This window comes from Lepisosteus oculatus, chromosome 12, assembly GCF_040954835.1.
Source record: "Lepisosteus oculatus isolate fLepOcu1 chromosome 12, fLepOcu1.hap2, whole genome shotgun sequence".
Taxonomy (NCBI): domain Eukaryota; kingdom Metazoa; phylum Chordata; class Actinopteri; order Semionotiformes; family Lepisosteidae; genus Lepisosteus; species Lepisosteus oculatus.
The window spans coordinates 15085344-15105000 of record NC_090707.1 but is presented as its reverse complement, the minus strand read 5'-3'; the positions used below and the strand labels follow the sequence as shown (position 1 = coordinate 15105000).

The 19657-nt window shown below is 34.7% G+C and overlaps 1 protein-coding gene across 6 annotated transcripts in view; it reads right to left on the bottom strand.

Annotated features, from left to right (window-relative positions):
* Positions 1-19657, bottom strand: part of scn1laa (sodium channel, voltage-gated, type I-like, alpha) — an 83106-nt gene that overhangs the window by 42469 nt on the left and 20980 nt on the right. For 4 of the 6 annotated variants that reach the window (XM_069196547.1, XM_069196549.1, XM_069196544.1 and 1 more), the window contains exons 2-4: positions 3552-3865; positions 570-687; positions 226-316 (exon numbers count right to left, since the gene is read on the bottom strand). In XM_069196547.1, the coding sequence (XP_069052648.1) occupies positions 226-316; positions 570-687; positions 3552-3812 (470 nt within the window). In that variant the 5' untranslated portion in view covers positions 3813-3865. Of the gene's footprint in view, positions 1-225; positions 317-569; positions 688-3551; positions 3866-10217; positions 10333-18150; positions 18576-19657 lie in introns of those variants that run through there. The other 2 variants (XM_069196546.1, XM_069196545.1) reach the window with 2 other exon arrangements.

Sequence of the window (19657 nt, the reverse complement as noted above, 5' to 3'; positions counted from 1 at the left end):
TTGATGTACAGAAAGCTGATTACGTGATTAAAAAAACATTACAAGTCATTTCCCCCCTATTCAGCTGTCTAGAAAGGATGTATTTACTGAACATATACAGTATATTCAAACGCACTGTTCATATAAATGAAATGTTTATTTTTAGAACAATGCACTGAAGCGCTTAAATAGAACATCTAAAATAAGATATACTGTATTTAAACAAGCATAAAAAGTGTGACTTACTCTACATTCTTTGCCCAGTCAGGAGGGTTACTCAGTGTCATAAACGAACAGTTGGTCAAGATAGTGCACATGATAAGCATGCTGAACAAGGTGAAACAATAGTTAAGGAAAACCATCAAGTATTATGAAGCTCAATACATACAAAACTCGATAAACTAATGCCAACAAAGAAATGAAACAATATACAGTAACTATTTCTTAAAAAGCCACAATTACAGTTGTCTCCTCTCATATATATATATTTGTACAGCAAAAAGTGGATCCACTTTTAAAAATGACTAAACATTCAGCCATACATACTTTAATTTTTCCTTCATACATTTAATTAATTTGGAAAGGATATGAGTGTACCAAAATCTTAATAGCTATTTTTCTAAGAGGGTTAAAAGGGCTTAAGATGTACAAGGCAGGCGTGGCATTAAACCGGAAGATGGTCTTCCCTCTGTTCAATACTATAAAAGTCTGACGAGAAAAGAGAAAAGTTAACATTAAAACACAATGACAGCATTACGGCATTTTTCAGGAAATATTTTTCCCATGTGTGCTTCCAAATTTTAGAACCAGCTTCTCACAACAAACGACAGATCTAGAAGATATGTCCACAGAAAAACAGAGCATGTGCAAAACAAGAGAATTCAATTTCTATTAACAAAGAACATATCATAAAAAATAACATTCTTGTCAGAAAATTTGATATATCTTTTTGAACTACAAATTGATAAGATATCTTTAACTGCTTTAGTTCTCGAATCTAAAAATGATCAGATGACACCTTGACCAGCAGACATGTTCAATTGTAATTACACCAGTTCACAATACTTCATATGTCTTTTAACAAGGCAGTATTTTCTATAGTAACTCAAATTAATGGCTTTTGTAATGACCCTATACGACAACAACCTTTATGAGCACCCAAACTGACCATCATTGAAAAGAAATGCACTAGCTGAATATTGCTTTTAATACTATCAAATAACAATGAAATGTGTTTAAAACATCTAGTTATGATAGTTTCAACGAAGAATGAAAAATATATACAGGATTCCCTAAATGCAAACCTACAGTATGTTACTAAAGAAAACAAAACAAGAGCTCTGCTGTTCACAAAAGAGGGAAATTATATAGCACTATTTATTGCTTTTCTTCTTTCCAACAGACACTATACATACTGTATGATTGCAAATCTCTTATCACAATAACATGACTTTGAGTCCAAAACCTCATTTTACTGACCAAAACATTTAAATGAAATTGGTTTAAGTAATATATAGTAAAAGTTCTCCAAAACAAGTGACAATTGTAGACACTCTGCTCTTACTGAATTCTTTTTAACTACTGACATACAGTATGTCTGAAATAAATATTTTAACTTATCTAATTTTCCATTTCACAGTTACATTTGTTCATAGAAATAAGACCCTAAAGAAAGGAGTTTAAAAAACAATATATAATGTATATAAATTGCTGAAATTAAGTTGCTAGTGCATTGCATTGTAAACTGTTTCTGTGAATATGAGCTATATTTTAATAATATATTTGGCTTCACACATGAAAATCTGTGTTACATAGATAGGTTTTCAAGTTTTTTTTGCAATATTTTTTTGCATTATTACTTTGATAATATGCACACCTTTGCTATGTTGTGAAATATGTACTGTAGCTTAAATTATCGACTGGAAGATCACTAGTGATTGCAAAGATCTGGAGCTAATATAAACATCAAATTGCACAAGCACAAGCTGCACATCAACAGACAACAAATAAGCAAATCATATTTTTGAAGCAGTCCCCTCATTTTGCTTTATTTACCAAATTCAAGGAAATACTTAATATTCATGCATTTCAAGCTTTATATCATTTATATGTGCAGTATATTAAAAGTCATTCTCATGTACCTAAAGGTCATATTATTACTAAAATAGTTACTTTAAATATATATTTTAATAAATCTAAAATATACTTTAAAAAAGTATTATTTGCACATCTTTCAGCAGATTCTGATTTAGGTTTTCGTGATCTTCTACTGAAGTGCATTTCTGAATGATGAATAAAAATGCAGATGTAAATCTCCACTTTAGAGCACTTCAAAGCCTTCCTGGAGCACAGTCTGACTTGTTCATCTCCAACTATAACACTTCTCATGTGATTTGCTGCTGATTGATTGTGATTTCTTGAAGATGCAAAACCTTTCTAAAGATTGTCTGTGTAGTTACGGTTAAGGCACAGAACGTTGTTCAGTATCGTGCCATAAGAGTAAAGAAGAAAGAAAGAGTACAGTGTGGTGATCTATGCATATGATGCAGTGCTCTGTTGTAGCTTGCTTTCTCTATTGATAAGATATTTTCCCTGTGTTATGACTCAGGAATCCAGTGTCATTTTGCATGGTAGCAGGTAGAAAATAGGCTTTATAGAGATTGCCCCCCTGAATAACAGTAATAAATTGCTTTCTTTCAGAACCAAGTTGTGAAAGGACTTTCAAACCACTCTTAGTGGGGGGGGGGCATAACCACAACAGTGTTATCTTATACTATGATCCCTGTAACTAATGGTACCCTGGTGACCCCTGGTGACTATGGTACCCCATACTGTACATAGACATATATTGGAACAATAATAGGCTTATTCCATGCTGAAAAGAGAAGAAAGAAAACACAACGTTTCAGCCGTGGAGCCTTCTTCTTACTAGTTCCTTTGCAGCCTACGCATGCTGACGCAGCTACCCACCTGAACATAGACATATATTGCTTATATTGCTATAGAGAAACATCCCAGTATCATGATGCTGCCACAACCATTCTTCACAGTAGGGATGGTGATCACAGGCTGTTCCTCAAGCTTAAAAACATAAAGCCACACTACCATCCCTCCTCTCCACCAACCTCTGGATTTGCAGGATGGCAGCCTTTGGAAACTACGTATGTTTTTTAGATATGGGATTTTAAAAGATCATTAACCTTAATTAATGAATTACCTAATTTAAATGATTCGGTGGTTGTCTTGTAAAGATTGTGTTATTATCATATAAAGCAGATTTCAGGTTCCTCGCACTCAGTCCCTGTTTTGCTACAACCAGGGGGACCTTTGCCTTGATGTGACAATGTATTTAAGGAGTAATGAAAACATACTAAGTTGTATCACTTCACAAAACAAGCTGCATCTATTAGCTTCTGAGCAATACTTACGAAAAACTGAACATATTACAACTAATAAAAAGATATCCGACACAGCCAGCCACTACAGTAAAGAACAGATACACTTCAGAGCTCTGCACCAAATTCTACTGTGTCCAGAGTAAAAACCCTCTGTCTCTCTTCGGATGCACTCACTTTCTCATTGATGTAATAAGGGTCCAGATCCTCGAGGGGTTCTGAAACCATTCCTTTAGGTGTGTCACCATATATGAATGGCAGTGATCTCCCAGCCTCCAAGTCACTATTTGGTTTGGGGCCATTTTCGTCATCATCGGGACGTTCTCCTTTGGGTTTCTTTCCTTTCTCCTCTGCAATCCTCTTCTCGATAGCTTGGAGAGACTCCTGGTTAAACAGGTGGAAGCTGTCTGGTCCTGGTGGTACAAGCAGTTGTGCCATCTTTTCATCCTGCACCTTCAAAGTTAATGTTTAGCCTCCTGCATAAGAAAGTTCTAGAAGGAAAAAAACAACAACAAAATAAAAAATAAATATACGAACCATATGGCAAGACTGGGTGCAGGAGATGGTCAGTTTCCGATATAAATATTACAGTTTCCTTTGGTCAAGCCACGTGATTTTTGAGTTCAGAAAGGATCTAAAAGAGCGATAGTATGAATATTAATGAAGGAGACATTATGATGCTGTTGGTTATGAACTGAGACAATCAATTATTCACCTACTATTTACTACATTAGAGGAAGAAAGATGATCTACTTACTTTTGCATTGAACCTGCGACAGAATGCTAGATAATAAAGGTAAAATGTTTCTTGTAACTTCATGTACAAACAAATAAATGATAAAAGCCCACGGTGTTAGTAATGTTTATTTTGCAAGACAAAGAACAAATATTCCTTAAACATATTTCTACAACACAGAATTTCACAATACAGTATTTACACTGCTTTACAAGCCCTAGCATTCAGACACATGTTTATGCCCCATGAACCCAACTCTTGTTTTGAAGCACCATCTTTTTATTGAAAATTGCAATGTCCGTGTGTCAAAAAAGAAAACAAAGATTTGCTGGCCTTCTCTAATGCTTGGGCACAGGCGGCAGGGAAGGAACTGGATGATTTGGGGAAATGGTGCTGATGTTGTGAAATGCAATGGGCTGAGGAGAGCAGAGTTGCCACCAGAAAGAGGGTGGAGGGGGGAAGCACAGCCCACCTGAGGCGCATGGGAGAAGTCTGCTGTTATGTAATTGTTTTGTTTCTGTCTCAAAGAAGTGAACACAAAATAAAAATGAACAGAAGACAGTTTCAGTTAATAAGTAAGAGTCATCTTTAATCTGACATGTACTGTCCACATGGATGTTAAATGACTTTCTATGAAGTGTGACAGGCCAGCTGTAGTAAGGATCATGGTGGCGGCTGTCCTGGTACAGTAAGCTACTGTATGTCAGTTGCTGTAGAATTGTACTCACTTGAATAAGCGATACAGTAAAATTCAGTTTGTGCTATTAGAAATATAATCAGCAAATTCCTAATGCAGTATTAAAATATTCAAATAATCCTAAAAACCAATAGCTGTCCACTTAGTCCAAACCATCAAGATGAACACTCTGCAGCATATGAACTCATACAATGTCAGCTTCTCTAAATTCACTTAAATCAGGAATTTGATCAAAATCAGGGCTCACAAAAAAAGAAACTGGAATTTACAAATTATTTATTTCTATTTAATTCTACCATTCAGGTGCTGATATTAGAGAAGCATTTGTCTCTCATTTTTAATTTAGTTTTGATATTGAGAGCACCATGGCTGTAATTCATTGTCTAGACTGAATAAGAGGAAGAGAATGAATCTATAATGTCAATAACCCCAACTCATTGGCAAAGGAATGTTGTGGTTATCATATACTATTCCACAAAATTCACTGTTCAAAAAAATGCAGTTCCTTAAGTGAATTGTTCTGTCAATGCAATACATGTTCATATTGCACAAATCACATACTGTATATATTTCTCAAGATACAGTATTTGTCCTGTTACACACTTATGAATATCAATTACAACAAAAAGCCTCCCATCCGTGTTCAGCAAAAACTGAAAAACAGATCTGAATTTTCATTTTTCATTCACATAACTCTTCTTTACTGCCCACTTCTGTCATTTTTTATACAATCCCAAAAAAACACCTTGCTCTACAGCTGAATTTACAATATGATGGTTGCTGTGCAGACTTTATATGTTACTCCCTTCCAACATAGCTGAAAGATGGAATAGTCTGCCGCATACAACTATGCTTGGCCTTTACACTTAAGCTTGGAATAAATTAACAGAAATATGTCTATGCTTGAGTTCATTTACATTTTTAGGATATGCTTGTTCACATTTTCTCCCTGACATTTCTATTTTATCAGATTCTGACTTCCAGCATTGCCATTTTTTCCAAATGGCACCAATGGATTGGTGTGCTGGCTATATACAACAAGTGTATGTTTTATGCATGTGAGAAATTAAAAAGTAAGTGGAAGAATACCATGAGCGCAAAAACATCTAGAAATCCAGAGAAAAGTGCCATTGAATCAAGGAATCCATGTGGAGGATAATTCAATATCAGGTGCTGATATCTTTAACGGCTAATTTAGTGCTGTCTGCCTTATGTTTTGAAATCCACATCAATTTGCTTGATGTTAAACAGAAAAGCAAACTGCTTTTGTCTTTACTGTCTATACTGTGCTCACGGTGATGGTCAGTCATTTCAAAATTAACACTTTGTTTTAAGCAAACCTCTATTTTGATCAATTAAAAATGACAATACAATATGCCCTACACTGCAGACCCACAAAATGAAGTGAAATGTAGAAATGTAATGAGACTAAACAAAACTAGCATGCTATAGTAATAGGGAATATATATCTGAATAACAATGCAGTAGCACTGTTCCAAACACCAAAAATGCATTAAGTGCTGATCATTTACCCTAGTGTCTCCTTGCATCTATTCTCAGTTGCCATGGTTACCACAGCATGACTTTTCATCTCATGAACACATCTATATTTTTGTTAAAATGTCTCAGAGTCAGTAGCAGACACTCGATAGAAGAAAGGTTTATTTCTGAAGACAAGGAAGGAATGTGCTGAGTTAGAGCACAGCAACAGCCATGCCAAACAGGAACATAGTGGAGGAGAAAAACTTGACTACATTCAATCAAATGAGAAAACTGATTTATCTGGCTGTCACTGGTGTCCTATTACAACAGCATCAGCAGACACGGCACAGAATGATGTAATAATCATGCCAGACAAGAGAAAACAAAAATGAAAAAAAACAAACGTTATTTAAGTAAAATACTGTATATACTGCATCTACACATAGTGTGCTTTATACTGATCTGCATGTATACATCCATCCATTTTCTAACAGATTTATCCAGTACATGGTCTCAAGGGAGCCAGAGCCTAGCCTGGCAAGCAGCAGGCACCAGACAGGATACACCCTGTATGAGATGCCAGTCCATTGTAGTGTGTGTATACATACAATATATTTGTTTATATGTATGTATGTACAGTTGCCTTTAAATTATTTGGAGTTGATTTAGAAAGGAAATTCCATTAATCAATAATATTGGTGAACAATAAAAATTAAAAGGTAAATATTATTTTATATTATATATTAAACACAATTTGTTACATAGATTTATAAATAATGCGTCTTAAATGTCAAAAATAAATGTGGCAAATATAACCCTTTAGTGATTTTTTTTAATTCTCTTGTAGCTTTAATAAACAGAGATTTTAAGCTTCTCTTGAATTCAGCTTGATTAGTTTTGGGTAAAAAGGAGGTTCAATACAGTCCAGTTCTGTTCATACAAATTTCACACAAAGGGTCCTCAACCTCCACAACAGTAAAAAAAGAGAAGTCATTAGATAATGAACATCCTAAACTGAAATGAAGTGTCAAACATCAGGCTAGTGAAGTTCACCATGTTCTAGGCTAGTGAAATGGCTGTTACCTACCAGCAAAAGGATAGAATAATTTCTCAAAAAGTACCAAAGGCAACAATTAAGAACAGTCAACAATCTTGGGCATTGTGATCATTCAGAACACTGTTCAAAACTGAGCTCATGAATTTGATTTCCAAGGCTGAATTCCATGGCAACACAAAAAGAAGGAAAATGAACTGACCAGAAGGCCAGATTACATCTAAATGACTTCCTGTTGAATGGGACTATGTGTTGTTATTGGGTGAACCAACATATTGAGCTTTTCCTTAATAAGTGGTATGTTGGACACACAAAAAGCTCATGTTAATAAGAATGTCATCCCCCTGTTGAGCAGGGAAATTAATTTGTTTTGTATGTCCCAGTATTGTTATTATACCCGAGGAATTGGTGGGTTCCAAGGATATGAATGTTTTTTATACAAAAAACTAGAGCCTTTTAAACCTTTTATCAGGAAACTTGAGCTTGGTTCCAAATTGATTTTCTAGCAGAAGAACAATCCAAAGCAAATATCAAAACCTATCATGAACAAATCATTAAAGATCATTAAACCAATGTAAGTGAGAAACATTGATTAGTTTGTAAATAATCCTTAAACAGTGGGAAAATATGCTCATTATGCTCTCTGAATTTGTATTTAAATTCAATCACATTTTACAAAGTTACAAATACAATACATGTTTGTTGTTCAAATGCTACTGGACGCCCTAAATTTTCAAAAGTATGTGAGTTACCTTTGAATACTTAATCTTTCAGTTATCTCAGTAGGTAAGAATAACATGAATTCACATCAAACATGGATGGCCAAAACTGTTTTTCTATAATGGATGTAAGGGAATATGTTTGAAAGAACTCTTGTGTAATACAGCATTTCCACTCCTTTCCAGAATTGTGTGACTGCATCACAAAACTCTGAACTTACTATTATCTTCTCTTTGCACTGACAAAGAGGATTCAATTTTTTTCTCCTTAAAATCAAGGCAGCATGTTTTGAAGATGACATTTTTTGCCATTTTTTTAGTTTAATAAAACTACTTACAACATTAAAAATTTTAATGGTCAGATTGGTATATAATCACGATATGTATGGTAAATCTAGTGTATTTTCACTAGTACATGCACTTAAAACTGACCTGCATATCTCACATTTTCTCAATAAAGATTAAAACATCATTGAATATCAACATGATCAAATAGCATTAGGTCTTTTTTGTCAAATTAAATGTACTGTATGATTTTCTACCAATTCTAGGTGCTCTCTGAAAAATAGACATGGTGACCCACCTACCCTAGCCAAGTATTCAGGAGATTAATAATTATGTTAGGAATTTGTTTAAACCTTGATAGAAATAATATCAACATAAGTATTTTCAAAGTCCAGTTTTAAAAAGAAGTTTAAACTCAAACAGAATCTTGTTTATGGAAACAAACATAAGTAACAAATGCCTTTTAATTCAAATCTTGTTAATTCAAACATGGTTTGAATGAAAATATATAGAGAAATGTGTAGGTATTTATTAAAAAAACAATTCCAGTCAGTTGTTAGATTACTTTTTAACAACCCAATTCCAATTACAATTGTGTAACCTGTAACGTGTTTTAAAATATTAAGGATTTCATATTTCTTGACAGTTCCTAATGTACCGTACAGTATGTTATAATGATGATCAAAGGGTTAAATTTCCATTTTTTTCTGTTGCACAAAATGTGCATAATAAATATCAATGGTGCCTAGTCTGGGGGTCATGCCCCTAATTTCAGACAATGAAATCAGTGACCATGCTGTAACAAAATAAACAAAAAACAGTATATTTAAAACATACAGTACTGTATATCCTCTTTCATATACAATTAGTCCTATTTATAATGCATTTTACAATACACTTGCAGGATTTTTGCAAACCCTACTACTTCAGATTATACAAGAGATCCATGGAAAGGAGTTTGTCAAAATTATTAGTGCTACAACAGCCACAAGCTTTACCTATCGGCAGCAAAGGCGGGTTAATTAAAACATTCAACATCCTTTGAAAATTCAGATTTTGTTAGTGAACATGAAATATACATTTAAAATTTGGATGCTAAGCAGGTTTTCTTGCAAGCTAACAAATGGTAATTTATTGTCACACTCTACTTGAAGCATGGGTTTTAGAGCCAAACAATCTTTACCTTCAGAATTCATTTATATTGCACATTTGCATGCATATTCTAGTACTTTTAATATTTCTGGTTTCATGCACTCATGGAGAAGAGCAAGGTTCTTGCACATGCATAAATATAAGCAAGTATGAAGAATAACGTGTCATATGAAAAATCAACAACATGTATTCTGAATAATGCAGTGTATTATCCAGAATGATTCAGTATCTTACAAAAAACAAGCAAAGGACTTACATTTAAAATTTAGTTCTAATTGTATAGTATAAACATAGTATACTGTATATCAGTTTCCATTGTAGTTTATTTTCAGTTTACTTGTATTAAGCTTTTCATTTTAGACATTGAAGAAATTCAGTTAAAATAGTTAATTCACAGATTGTACTACTTCAGGGGTGTTGTCTGAGCATTAATTTCATTACAGGAATTCAGTATATTTCTGATAAATACAACAGAAAATAAAATGTGGATGAAATGACCTTTTGAGCGCAATTATGTGGGAGAGCCATTGCTTTTAAAACTAGTGCTTCACATTTAGATATGGAAATGTATGAAATGCTTCATGGTTAAAAATAAACTTGCTTAAGCTTTGAGAAAGCTTAACATTAGCTCATATGACATCTGTAAGCAACCAACCCCAACTTAAGATGTAGTCAATGAGGTGCCAGGGTGGATTCATGCTTTAACCCTGTTACCAACCTTTCTCTAAGGCCAAGTGTTGAAGATACTCCATTACTACAAGTTTTTTTGTCTTCCATTATTATAGATACCATACTTTGGAAAGCTTCTACCACAGTTTAGGGCCACTGTCCTGCTGGAAGACAAAAACACTGGCAAAATATTTCATTTTTCTAAGCAGCAATGCACAAATAGTAGTTTTCAATGAACAATACTTTAAAGCAGTAGCGTAAAGATTACATTTCTCATTATAAAACTACACATAGCATAAATTGCTTTAATACTAGGGTTGAATACACTACATAAAAGCAGAATGTAGGAACAATCCATTTCCAGCTCTAAAACAGGATAGATTTAAGTGGACTCTATCTTATTACATGCATTACACTGTACTTGCTCCTTTCCTCTCTCTCAATATTGTTGGGTTATTGTACATCAAAACTCAGTAATAATTTTTGGACTTCCAAAAAGCAGTTTATAATTATAAAGTCATAATGAGACACACTTGAACAAAAACTACAGTAAACAAATGTAAAGAAAATCTTTACTCAGTGTGTTGTAATTGAGAGTTCATCCCAACCCCCATCCAGTGCCATTCCATTCTTACAACACACACAGACAAGAAAAGTGAGCACACTGTCATTTTTAACGCTGTCCTACTTCTTAACTCTAATTTTCAGTGGCTACGCAGTCGAGGTTTCACCAAAATAACCCCAGGCAAAACATGACCCATGCTTTGATTTTCTAAAGAATTTGCAGTCATTAGAATTGCTGGGTGCCTGACAGCTTAAACAATTACATGTGTGCCAAAATAAACACTAAACTGGCAGGATGCTGATTTCTTGTGTCCGCACTAAAGAATAGAGTCAGAGCCAATGGAGATCAAACTGGTTTAGACCTATGTCTAAAAATCTTAAAATGTAGAACTGTGTTTATTTAGAGCTCATCTTAGACATCAGAAATGATATTATGCTTAATGATATTAAGAGAAATTTCATTATACATTAATGATCATTTTTACACATGCTTGCATTAGATCAGACAAGAAAAACTAGAAGCTGATTTTTTTAAGTACGGTTCATATTCACGATGCAGATATCAGTTGTGATTCAGAAATGAAAATGTCAGCTGTTTCTTGACGTAATCTCTTAAATATGCATAGGGGGAATGATTGATCACGAGTCTTAGTATCAGTAACAAATTCATTTAACAAAAGCTTTATTGCACTTTTGCATAAGACAATATGTATGTAACAGTATTTCACACTTTTATTTTTTGATTAAGCTAACACCATGCCCAAACGGGATTCACACTGTTATTCAGGAACTAAACGGCCACAGTTTGGATCCTTGTAGCTAAAACCTATAGCTGAGATATTAGGTTGCTTCAGAAAGGGGAGAAAGCAACAAGGTGTTCTTAACCATCTTTTACTATATTGTCAAAATCAAGAAATTAACTTCTCATAAGTAACAATATTGTTGTTTTTCTTTTCTCAAAACAAAACTGACAATGCAATAATTCTACTGGCAAAACAAAGAGGCAAAGACCAACTGACTTGAGAGAGACGGATGTTTACTTTGAGACCATTGTGCAGCTGCAGGTTGCAAGAGGTTTCACCTCTTCTGCTCTCACTGCGGCTTGTCTCTAAAGGGCAGCAGTACAATAAGCGACACAAACAATTCCTGCCTTAAACCCAGGTGAACCATTGCATCATCTCTTATTATCTTAGGCTGGCACCACGGCTCAGACAGAGGATCTCTGGAGGGTGATCAAGCACAAAACAAGTCTTTTCCCCTTTGTGAGTATCCATTGTCGTCTTTAAATCAAGATTAAACATTCAGACAGATCTTTGTCATAGTGCCTCTAATTCTTACATTAATAATCCCTCTACGTACTGCACAAGTTGCAGATTTCAGGCAACTGAAGTGAAACTAGTGTTAAATTATATATCACTTGTTAGTCCAGTTTACTTAAATCTGGCTATAAACATTGGAAATGTGAGAAAGGGGAAAAAATAAAAAGGTGTTTTTCAAATTTACTTGTTCATTGTAACAGCCCTGTCTGTAATTTGCTGATCTAAAAATATATTGCCAATATTTCTAAACCAGTGTCTTCCCAAAATCCACTAATTAACTGAAATACTATAAAATAACTGGTAAATTCATATTGCGTACGCTTGAACTGAGTATAAACTCTGATTCCCATCAACATTATTATACAGTAGGTCATAATGTACAACTGTATATGACTTCAAATTAAAACCTAATCAGTTTTCCAGTTTTTCTCCCATTATCATCTTGAAGTCATCTGGGCGCTGTATTTGGACAGCTAGTTGATGTCTAGGATTTTTTTTACTACTAGGCAAATCAGAGATTTGTCAAAGGTATTGCTTAATATGGAGATATCAATCGTGATTCGGTAAAAAATAATTTCAGCTATCTTCTTTACTTAATTCACCAGATCCTAAATACTGTTTGCCAGGGGAACTGATTGATCATGAGCCTTAGTATAAGTAACAAATTTAAAGTAATTAAAAAAAATGGTTGTTACACTTAATAGATAACTTCAGTATGCTAATATGTCTACAACACTATCCCCCCTTCCCACTCTTTTTGGTCAAGCTAATGCAATGCACAACCTGAATCCACACTGTAATTCAATTCAGCAACTCAACAGCCACAAATCTGAACCCTTGAATTCAAAACTTGTAACTTAGTTTTATATACATGTTATGTCTTTCAAATCTTAGACTACAGTCCCTTACAAAAGACGCAGTTTGTGACCACTTACAGACCACTTGTAGATAGCAGTTTTCAAGTTTTTCCACAGATTCTCAGTAGGATTCAAGTCAGGAATTTAACTGGGCCACGAGAGGCATTCATTTGTTTTTTTATTCCAGTGTAGCTCTGGACTCATTATCTAGCAAAAAGTTGATTTTTTTGTCCAAGTGTTAGATCTGATGCTGGTTTTTCTAGATGTTTTGCCAATACTTTGTTTCATCTATGATCCCATCAGTACTGAAAAGCTTCACAAGTTAGCTGATGATAATCATAAATATAACATCATGTTATATAACATAAATATAACACCATGTTTGATAGTATGATGTTGGTTTTAATCAGTACTTGATTGAGTACTGTGTTCATGTTTCATCAGATGTAACTGCATTTAGACCAAAAAGTTCCAAATTTGTCTTGTGTGACCCCAAAATCTTTTGTCACATATTTTCAGTATCATTAGGTTCTTTGTTGAAAACCCCATGAAGGATTTGAGATTTATTTTCTTCAGTTCTATACAAGCCCCATTTGTGGAGTGACTTATACTGCTGACTCATTGACGTTTTCTCCTATCTCAGTCACAAAAACTCAGTTGTCCTCAGTCAACATTAGCCTCAAGGTGGTATCCCTAAACTGTTTCCCTTGCCAGCAGCCATATCACCCTGCAACTCACAACTGGCAACCCAGTGAAGCTAAGCAGGTGTGAGCCTGGTGAGTACCTGGATGGGAGACCTCCTGGGAAAAACTAAGGTTGCTGCTGGAAGAGGTGTCTTGCTGTTTACCCCCCTCTGTGATCAGCAAAGACACCTGTTAACCATTAAAGGACAATAATTGTTCCTCAATGGCAGACAAAGCTAGGTCAAATGATGGAGTATCACTGCACTATCATAAGTGGTAATTCTCTACATGTATCCATGCAACAGCTAAGAAAGTAACTTCCAATTTATGTAAGATTCTGGTTATGTAAAAACTTGAGGAACCAAACCCTTATGTAAGTGGGTGTATAACAGATACTAATTACTGCTTCAAAGTGCCATAGCTGCAAGCTTTAAAGCAACAAAATGTGAAACCTGTGCCTGGGTCTCAATACTTTTGCAAGGCACTATATCTTATGATAAGGATATACTTTTACTTGTGTTAGAGTATGTGTTTGCACATGACACCAGGCTATTCATTCCATCTTGCTCATTTGGTTTTTATCTTTAGTTCCAGCACGCTACTATGTTACTAGAAAGTAATTGCTCAATATGGGAATGTTCACAGAAATGGCAGATCAGGGATGAATTCATAGATAAATAGGTGTGGGAGGAAAGAGGAGGGGGAGGAGATACCCTCCTTGGTAGTTGTTTATCATTAAATATGTATGATAGATTAATAGGCTACATTAATATACTGTACATAACATCAAAATAAATGTAAAACTCTTTTTAGAAATGTTCTTTTTTAAAATAAGGTATATTTATGAATTTATGTTTTAATAATAATAATGTACTGTATATAGAATTTGGGTATTGATTCAATATTTTATCAGTTTTATTAATTGATCATTCATCACATACCATGTTACACCTGAACATCAGAATTAGGTGGCATGTGCAACACTTCAGGTGGACTCTCCAGCAGAAGAGTCAGATATTCTTCAATGATGGATCAAGGTGTTTTTTAGACCACCCTGTCAGTGAGTGTGGTGCTCATGTACAGAAATATATTCAAATCATTTTATACATCATACCAATTAAAGGAGAGGTGCAGGTGTGATGCCAATCTGACTGCACAGTGATTCATTGATCAAGACCTGGTAACTCAGTTGTTACCCTTTCTGCAGGCTAATCCTAATGTGACCACATTCCAACAGGATAGCACATGTACTCTTACTATTTCTGTAATGCCAGCTTTCTTGCAAGATGATATTACAACAGTTATGCTCTTGATGCCCTATTAGATAGAACATTTGTGGGATGAGCTGAGATGTCCTGTGACACCCAGGGCTCAGAGACCAGTAAACAAGCCTTGCATGCCCAGGCTCTGTGAGAGGAAAGGGACAGCATCTGCAACCTAGTGTATAATATGTGGTGCAGATGTACAGCTTGCATTGCTTCCAACAATGCCCACACACATTGGTAACCTATGACTCTTACAGCAGACCTCCTGTTGATCAACTGTTCATGGCAAATGTTAATCAGCACGATGAATTCACCTGTGCCAATGTCAGTGCACCTGCCACAAGAAACGTTATGTTACTTTCTTGACAATAACTTTGTTATTAAATGTGTTGCAACTCTAAGTGATAGGCTATTTTTAAGCCTAAGTACATATATTCTTCTTTAACACATGCTTGTGCCAGACACAGCTTGGAACCAAGACAGCCCCACACCTACCACCTTCAGAGCAAACCTAATGATATCTGGAAAATAGTCTATTCCCGTTTTAGGTAGCATGATGGTGTATGAGTTATTATTTAACTATGAATTTCACAGTCTCTTCCCTAATACGTATAACATCAGCAGAGACATGCATCTGCCTTCACTAGATTTAAGAAGCAATCTGCTTTCTAGGACATTTTGAAATTATTTTTATTTGATTTTATGAGGGTTAACTACAGGAGAACTATTTCACTGTTCTTTCAGAAGCAGCTTGGCACTTCTTAGGAATCTCAGGAACCTTAACATAACAAAGCAAAAATTTCATTTGTTTAATATCTACTAATAGTAATGGATAATGCTACATTAACCTTTGCAGTTGTATGCTAACTCTCTTACACACACTTATGAAATGACAACCTTACTACGATATATCCTGGCAAGTATTTAACTATATTCATTTTGTCAGAACAGGTGGTTGAATAAGACTAAATGGATGTAAAGAATTACGTTTCTTTACAGAGTTTGACAGACTGACTTTCACTAGAAAATGCTTATATTGTTTATATTCTTGTGGGTCAAGAGGGGTAAGGGATATTCTGACAAATAAATAGTATTTTTCATTATAAATCAAATATATTAAATTTTTGATACTTTCAAAAAATAAGGTGTTTACATAGCCTTTTTGGACAACAAATTGTAAAAAGACTTTCACATGATAATATTGCTAGATAGTAATAACTGTAACATCAATAAAAAGGACAAAGATAATCTATCTTCCAAATTGTATAATTTCGGTTTCATTTGTTTGCAATTTGCTAATATACAAATTGCAATTCATGCCACTGTTGATTTTATCACATTTAGCTCGACAACAAGATACATGAAACATGCACACTAATAATTTACAACAGCTAAAAAAATGGCTATATTTCTTAACGGACAGTCCCTTTGTCAAGTATTTCTTGAAACATTCCAAAACTGTACGTTTCCGATCTACGGTAGACATGTTTATTTATGCTGTACAGAAACGTCTGGTGTCTATGGGCGTAGTCGAGTGCTGCTGTCCAAGGTGCTGAAAGCTTTTCCAACAGAATAGCTGGAGTGGTTCGCTTCTGCTATTATGGCGTATCACTAGATAATACTTTCGAAAAAAGTTTTTTTTTTAAGAAACCATTTTTTTCTTTCATTCTATACACACGTAAATGCTAATCGTTATGTGTGACGGACCTTGTGCAAGGACATTACATAGACATCAATCATAATAGGTGGACGATAGAAATATAAGACGATGAAGCAATCAATATTCCAAATAATACCCACACCATAACACTTCCCGAATGACTCGCCATTTCGCCACCCGATCGCCTCTGGTTTACATTGCGCTCCTTAACAAAACCACCACTTGGCTCATTAAATTACTTCAATCTATATCACCAAGTGACACGTGTACTTAAAACCGCAAGAAGACAAAAAATGCCAGTTTCAATACCCACCTAAAACAATCTAAATAAATGAAAGTAAAGTGGACGGTTTAAATAATTATACTCAGAGTTCTGTAAGCTTAATGTTCTAGCCTCTTTTTTTCAGGAATCTGTAAACGAACTGAGTTAATATCTATATACAAAAGGGAATCGCTATTATATTAGATGGCACCAGCAAAAAGATGCTTGAAACCCTTTGTTTTTTTCCATCGGCATCTATTACCGAAGGGATTATATAGAAGCATATGTGCAGTATACAGTGGATGCAAAAAAACCTACACGAATAAAATATCACCACCAGTTTAAAACAAAACACAAAAGCCAGTCTAAAAGAGAAAATGCTCTGAAAATACAAGTTCCATTTGATGAAGGATTTCTAGAACTGAATGTCTCCTGACTATTCATGCGTTAGTGCTGGTCCTACTAGAAATTTCTCCCTACAGCTCCCAGCATGGCTGCCGGATGTCTGAAAAGAAATGGGGTCTTTACCATTAATTCACGAAAAAGCCCAAAAGAGGAAGAGCAAAAGGTCAAAGGATATTAGTCACACTGGGTGCTATAATAGTGCAAATGATTCTAAACTGACTAGCCCCAGGCTTTATATCACAATCTTGCATTAATCTGTTCGCGTTTTCCACAAAATATGCATCACTTCTGGTCTTACTTGTAATTTTATTGGGATTTGGGTTGACCAAGCAGAAAAAAGGATGTACCATAAATTATAGTAATACAAACGTTGGAAATGCATTGGTTCAGACACACACAGACACATACACAATACAAGTCTGTTACTGTAGCAAAATTCAATATTCTAATATTATTGCAATGCATGGGAATTCTTAACAACAATAAACACCAAACAAGCTAGCAATGTATTCATTTAAAATAAAATTATTTCAATGAGTCAATCTACTTCAGATTACCAGCTATAACACAGTATAAAGTTTTAAATAACGACAGTTATGAAGTCTGTTGTATCAAGACAACAATTGCAACATTTTCTACTGCTGGGATAAATAATGTTTACGATTATTCATTTACATTCTTGCTGTATGTATGTACATACAGTACATATCGACGCACACAAAAATTATGTTCATACTTTACTTAATACAAGTAACAAGTATAATTCTGTCAACATTCTGAAACATCATTGCTTCGTGAAAGTCAAATCGTAATTTCCAAAAAAAGACACGAGAAAAACAACACTTGAGCTTTTCTGCTTATAAACAAAAACATCAATCTGCGACACAATATTAACAGGTAAAACAAGCATTTGGTAAATGTTTAAATTCCAATGCACCAGGAATCTAATAAAACGATACTTCCTTACATTTGGAAGAGCAGACGTCGTCATAAAAGGTACCTTGCCCATTGCAGATTTTCACGGTAAGAGAGAGAAAGCTGCAGCTGTCGCCATATTGGAGGTTTCATTTATTTTCCATGGAAAAGGCTCTAAGCCTTTCTTACCGCAACATCTCCGCCCTGCTCTACGAGTCTGAGAGGAGAAACAGCCCCCCAAACCAGTCAAATCATTCACACTTTAAAAATAACGCTTAAAGCCACTCCTTGCTTCATACTTCGAACAGAGAATGCCTACATTTTAAGAACTCAGGCTTTCTGTTGCAGTATTAGTAAGACAGAGTTTATCCGTGGGGTAAAATAATATTTTAAAAATCCCGGTTTATATTATTTTATTGAAAATATATCACTGTAGTCGTGAGTTAGTTTCTTCATTGCATTACCATTGCAAATGTTACTCAGCTCACATCCAATCATATCAATAATATTTGAACTTCAGTCGTCAAATAATTTGATTAATCTGTTCCCAATAAGAGTTACCAGTTTAGATTCTTGTTTCGCTGTGGTTGCTGGTAGGAGAATATATCACGTGTACTATACACAGGTTATGAAAATTACTGGACAGAAAAGCTTTGCCAGATTTATTTTCCCATGGCCACTACTGTAATAACCCCTTTCCCCACCTACACTTTCAGAAGGAGGCGCACATTAGGATGGATGAGAGTCATAAAATATTTATTGAGGATGTCACTAGAACTACAGCTTCTTCTTCTCTTTATCTCCTTAAGTTATATATCAGTAAAGTGATGTATCTTTTTCACGGAATGTTTAAAATTGCGTTTATACTCACAAATGATATAAGCTTATTTCAACAGCTTGCATTACGTTCATTAACTAAACCCGGTGGCACAAGCAGAAAACAAACATTTTTTTCTAGTCAGTGGTATAAGATATGCGTCAAGCATGTCAGGCAGTTTCAAAAACTGCAAAGCTTTCATGTTTTAAAGAAATCTGAGAACATTTATTTGTGCATTCCCCAAAAAACATCTGTAGATACACAGTGGTTGCTATGAATTACTATATAAAAAAATAATATCAATTTTGTCGTCTAGGAAAGGTACAGTATACTGTACATTGTCTTTCGCATTCAATCCGAACCATAGCTGTTTTTGTATTTCTAAAAGCATTTCAACAGCAAGGCTGAGATCTTTAAAGCTCTATGTCGTCTCGAGACTTCTAAAAATAAAATACGAATTAAGTTTATTATCATTTTATAATAATGCTGTGACACCAAACGAGCCTTATAATAGTACCGACTCAGTCCAATCAGGCAAGAATTATGCTTTGGATTATAAAACTGTAAAACACGTTGGATTCCATTATTTAAGCAGTAATATGTTGCTTAATGCAAATGTTCAATAAGGCCAAATGAAGGTCGATTCTGTGAGACAGTTTACGTTAGAAGTCAAATTATAGTAAAAATCATATTGATGGCAGCTGACGCCTTTTTCTGTGTCGGCACTAAAAAGGAAAACGGC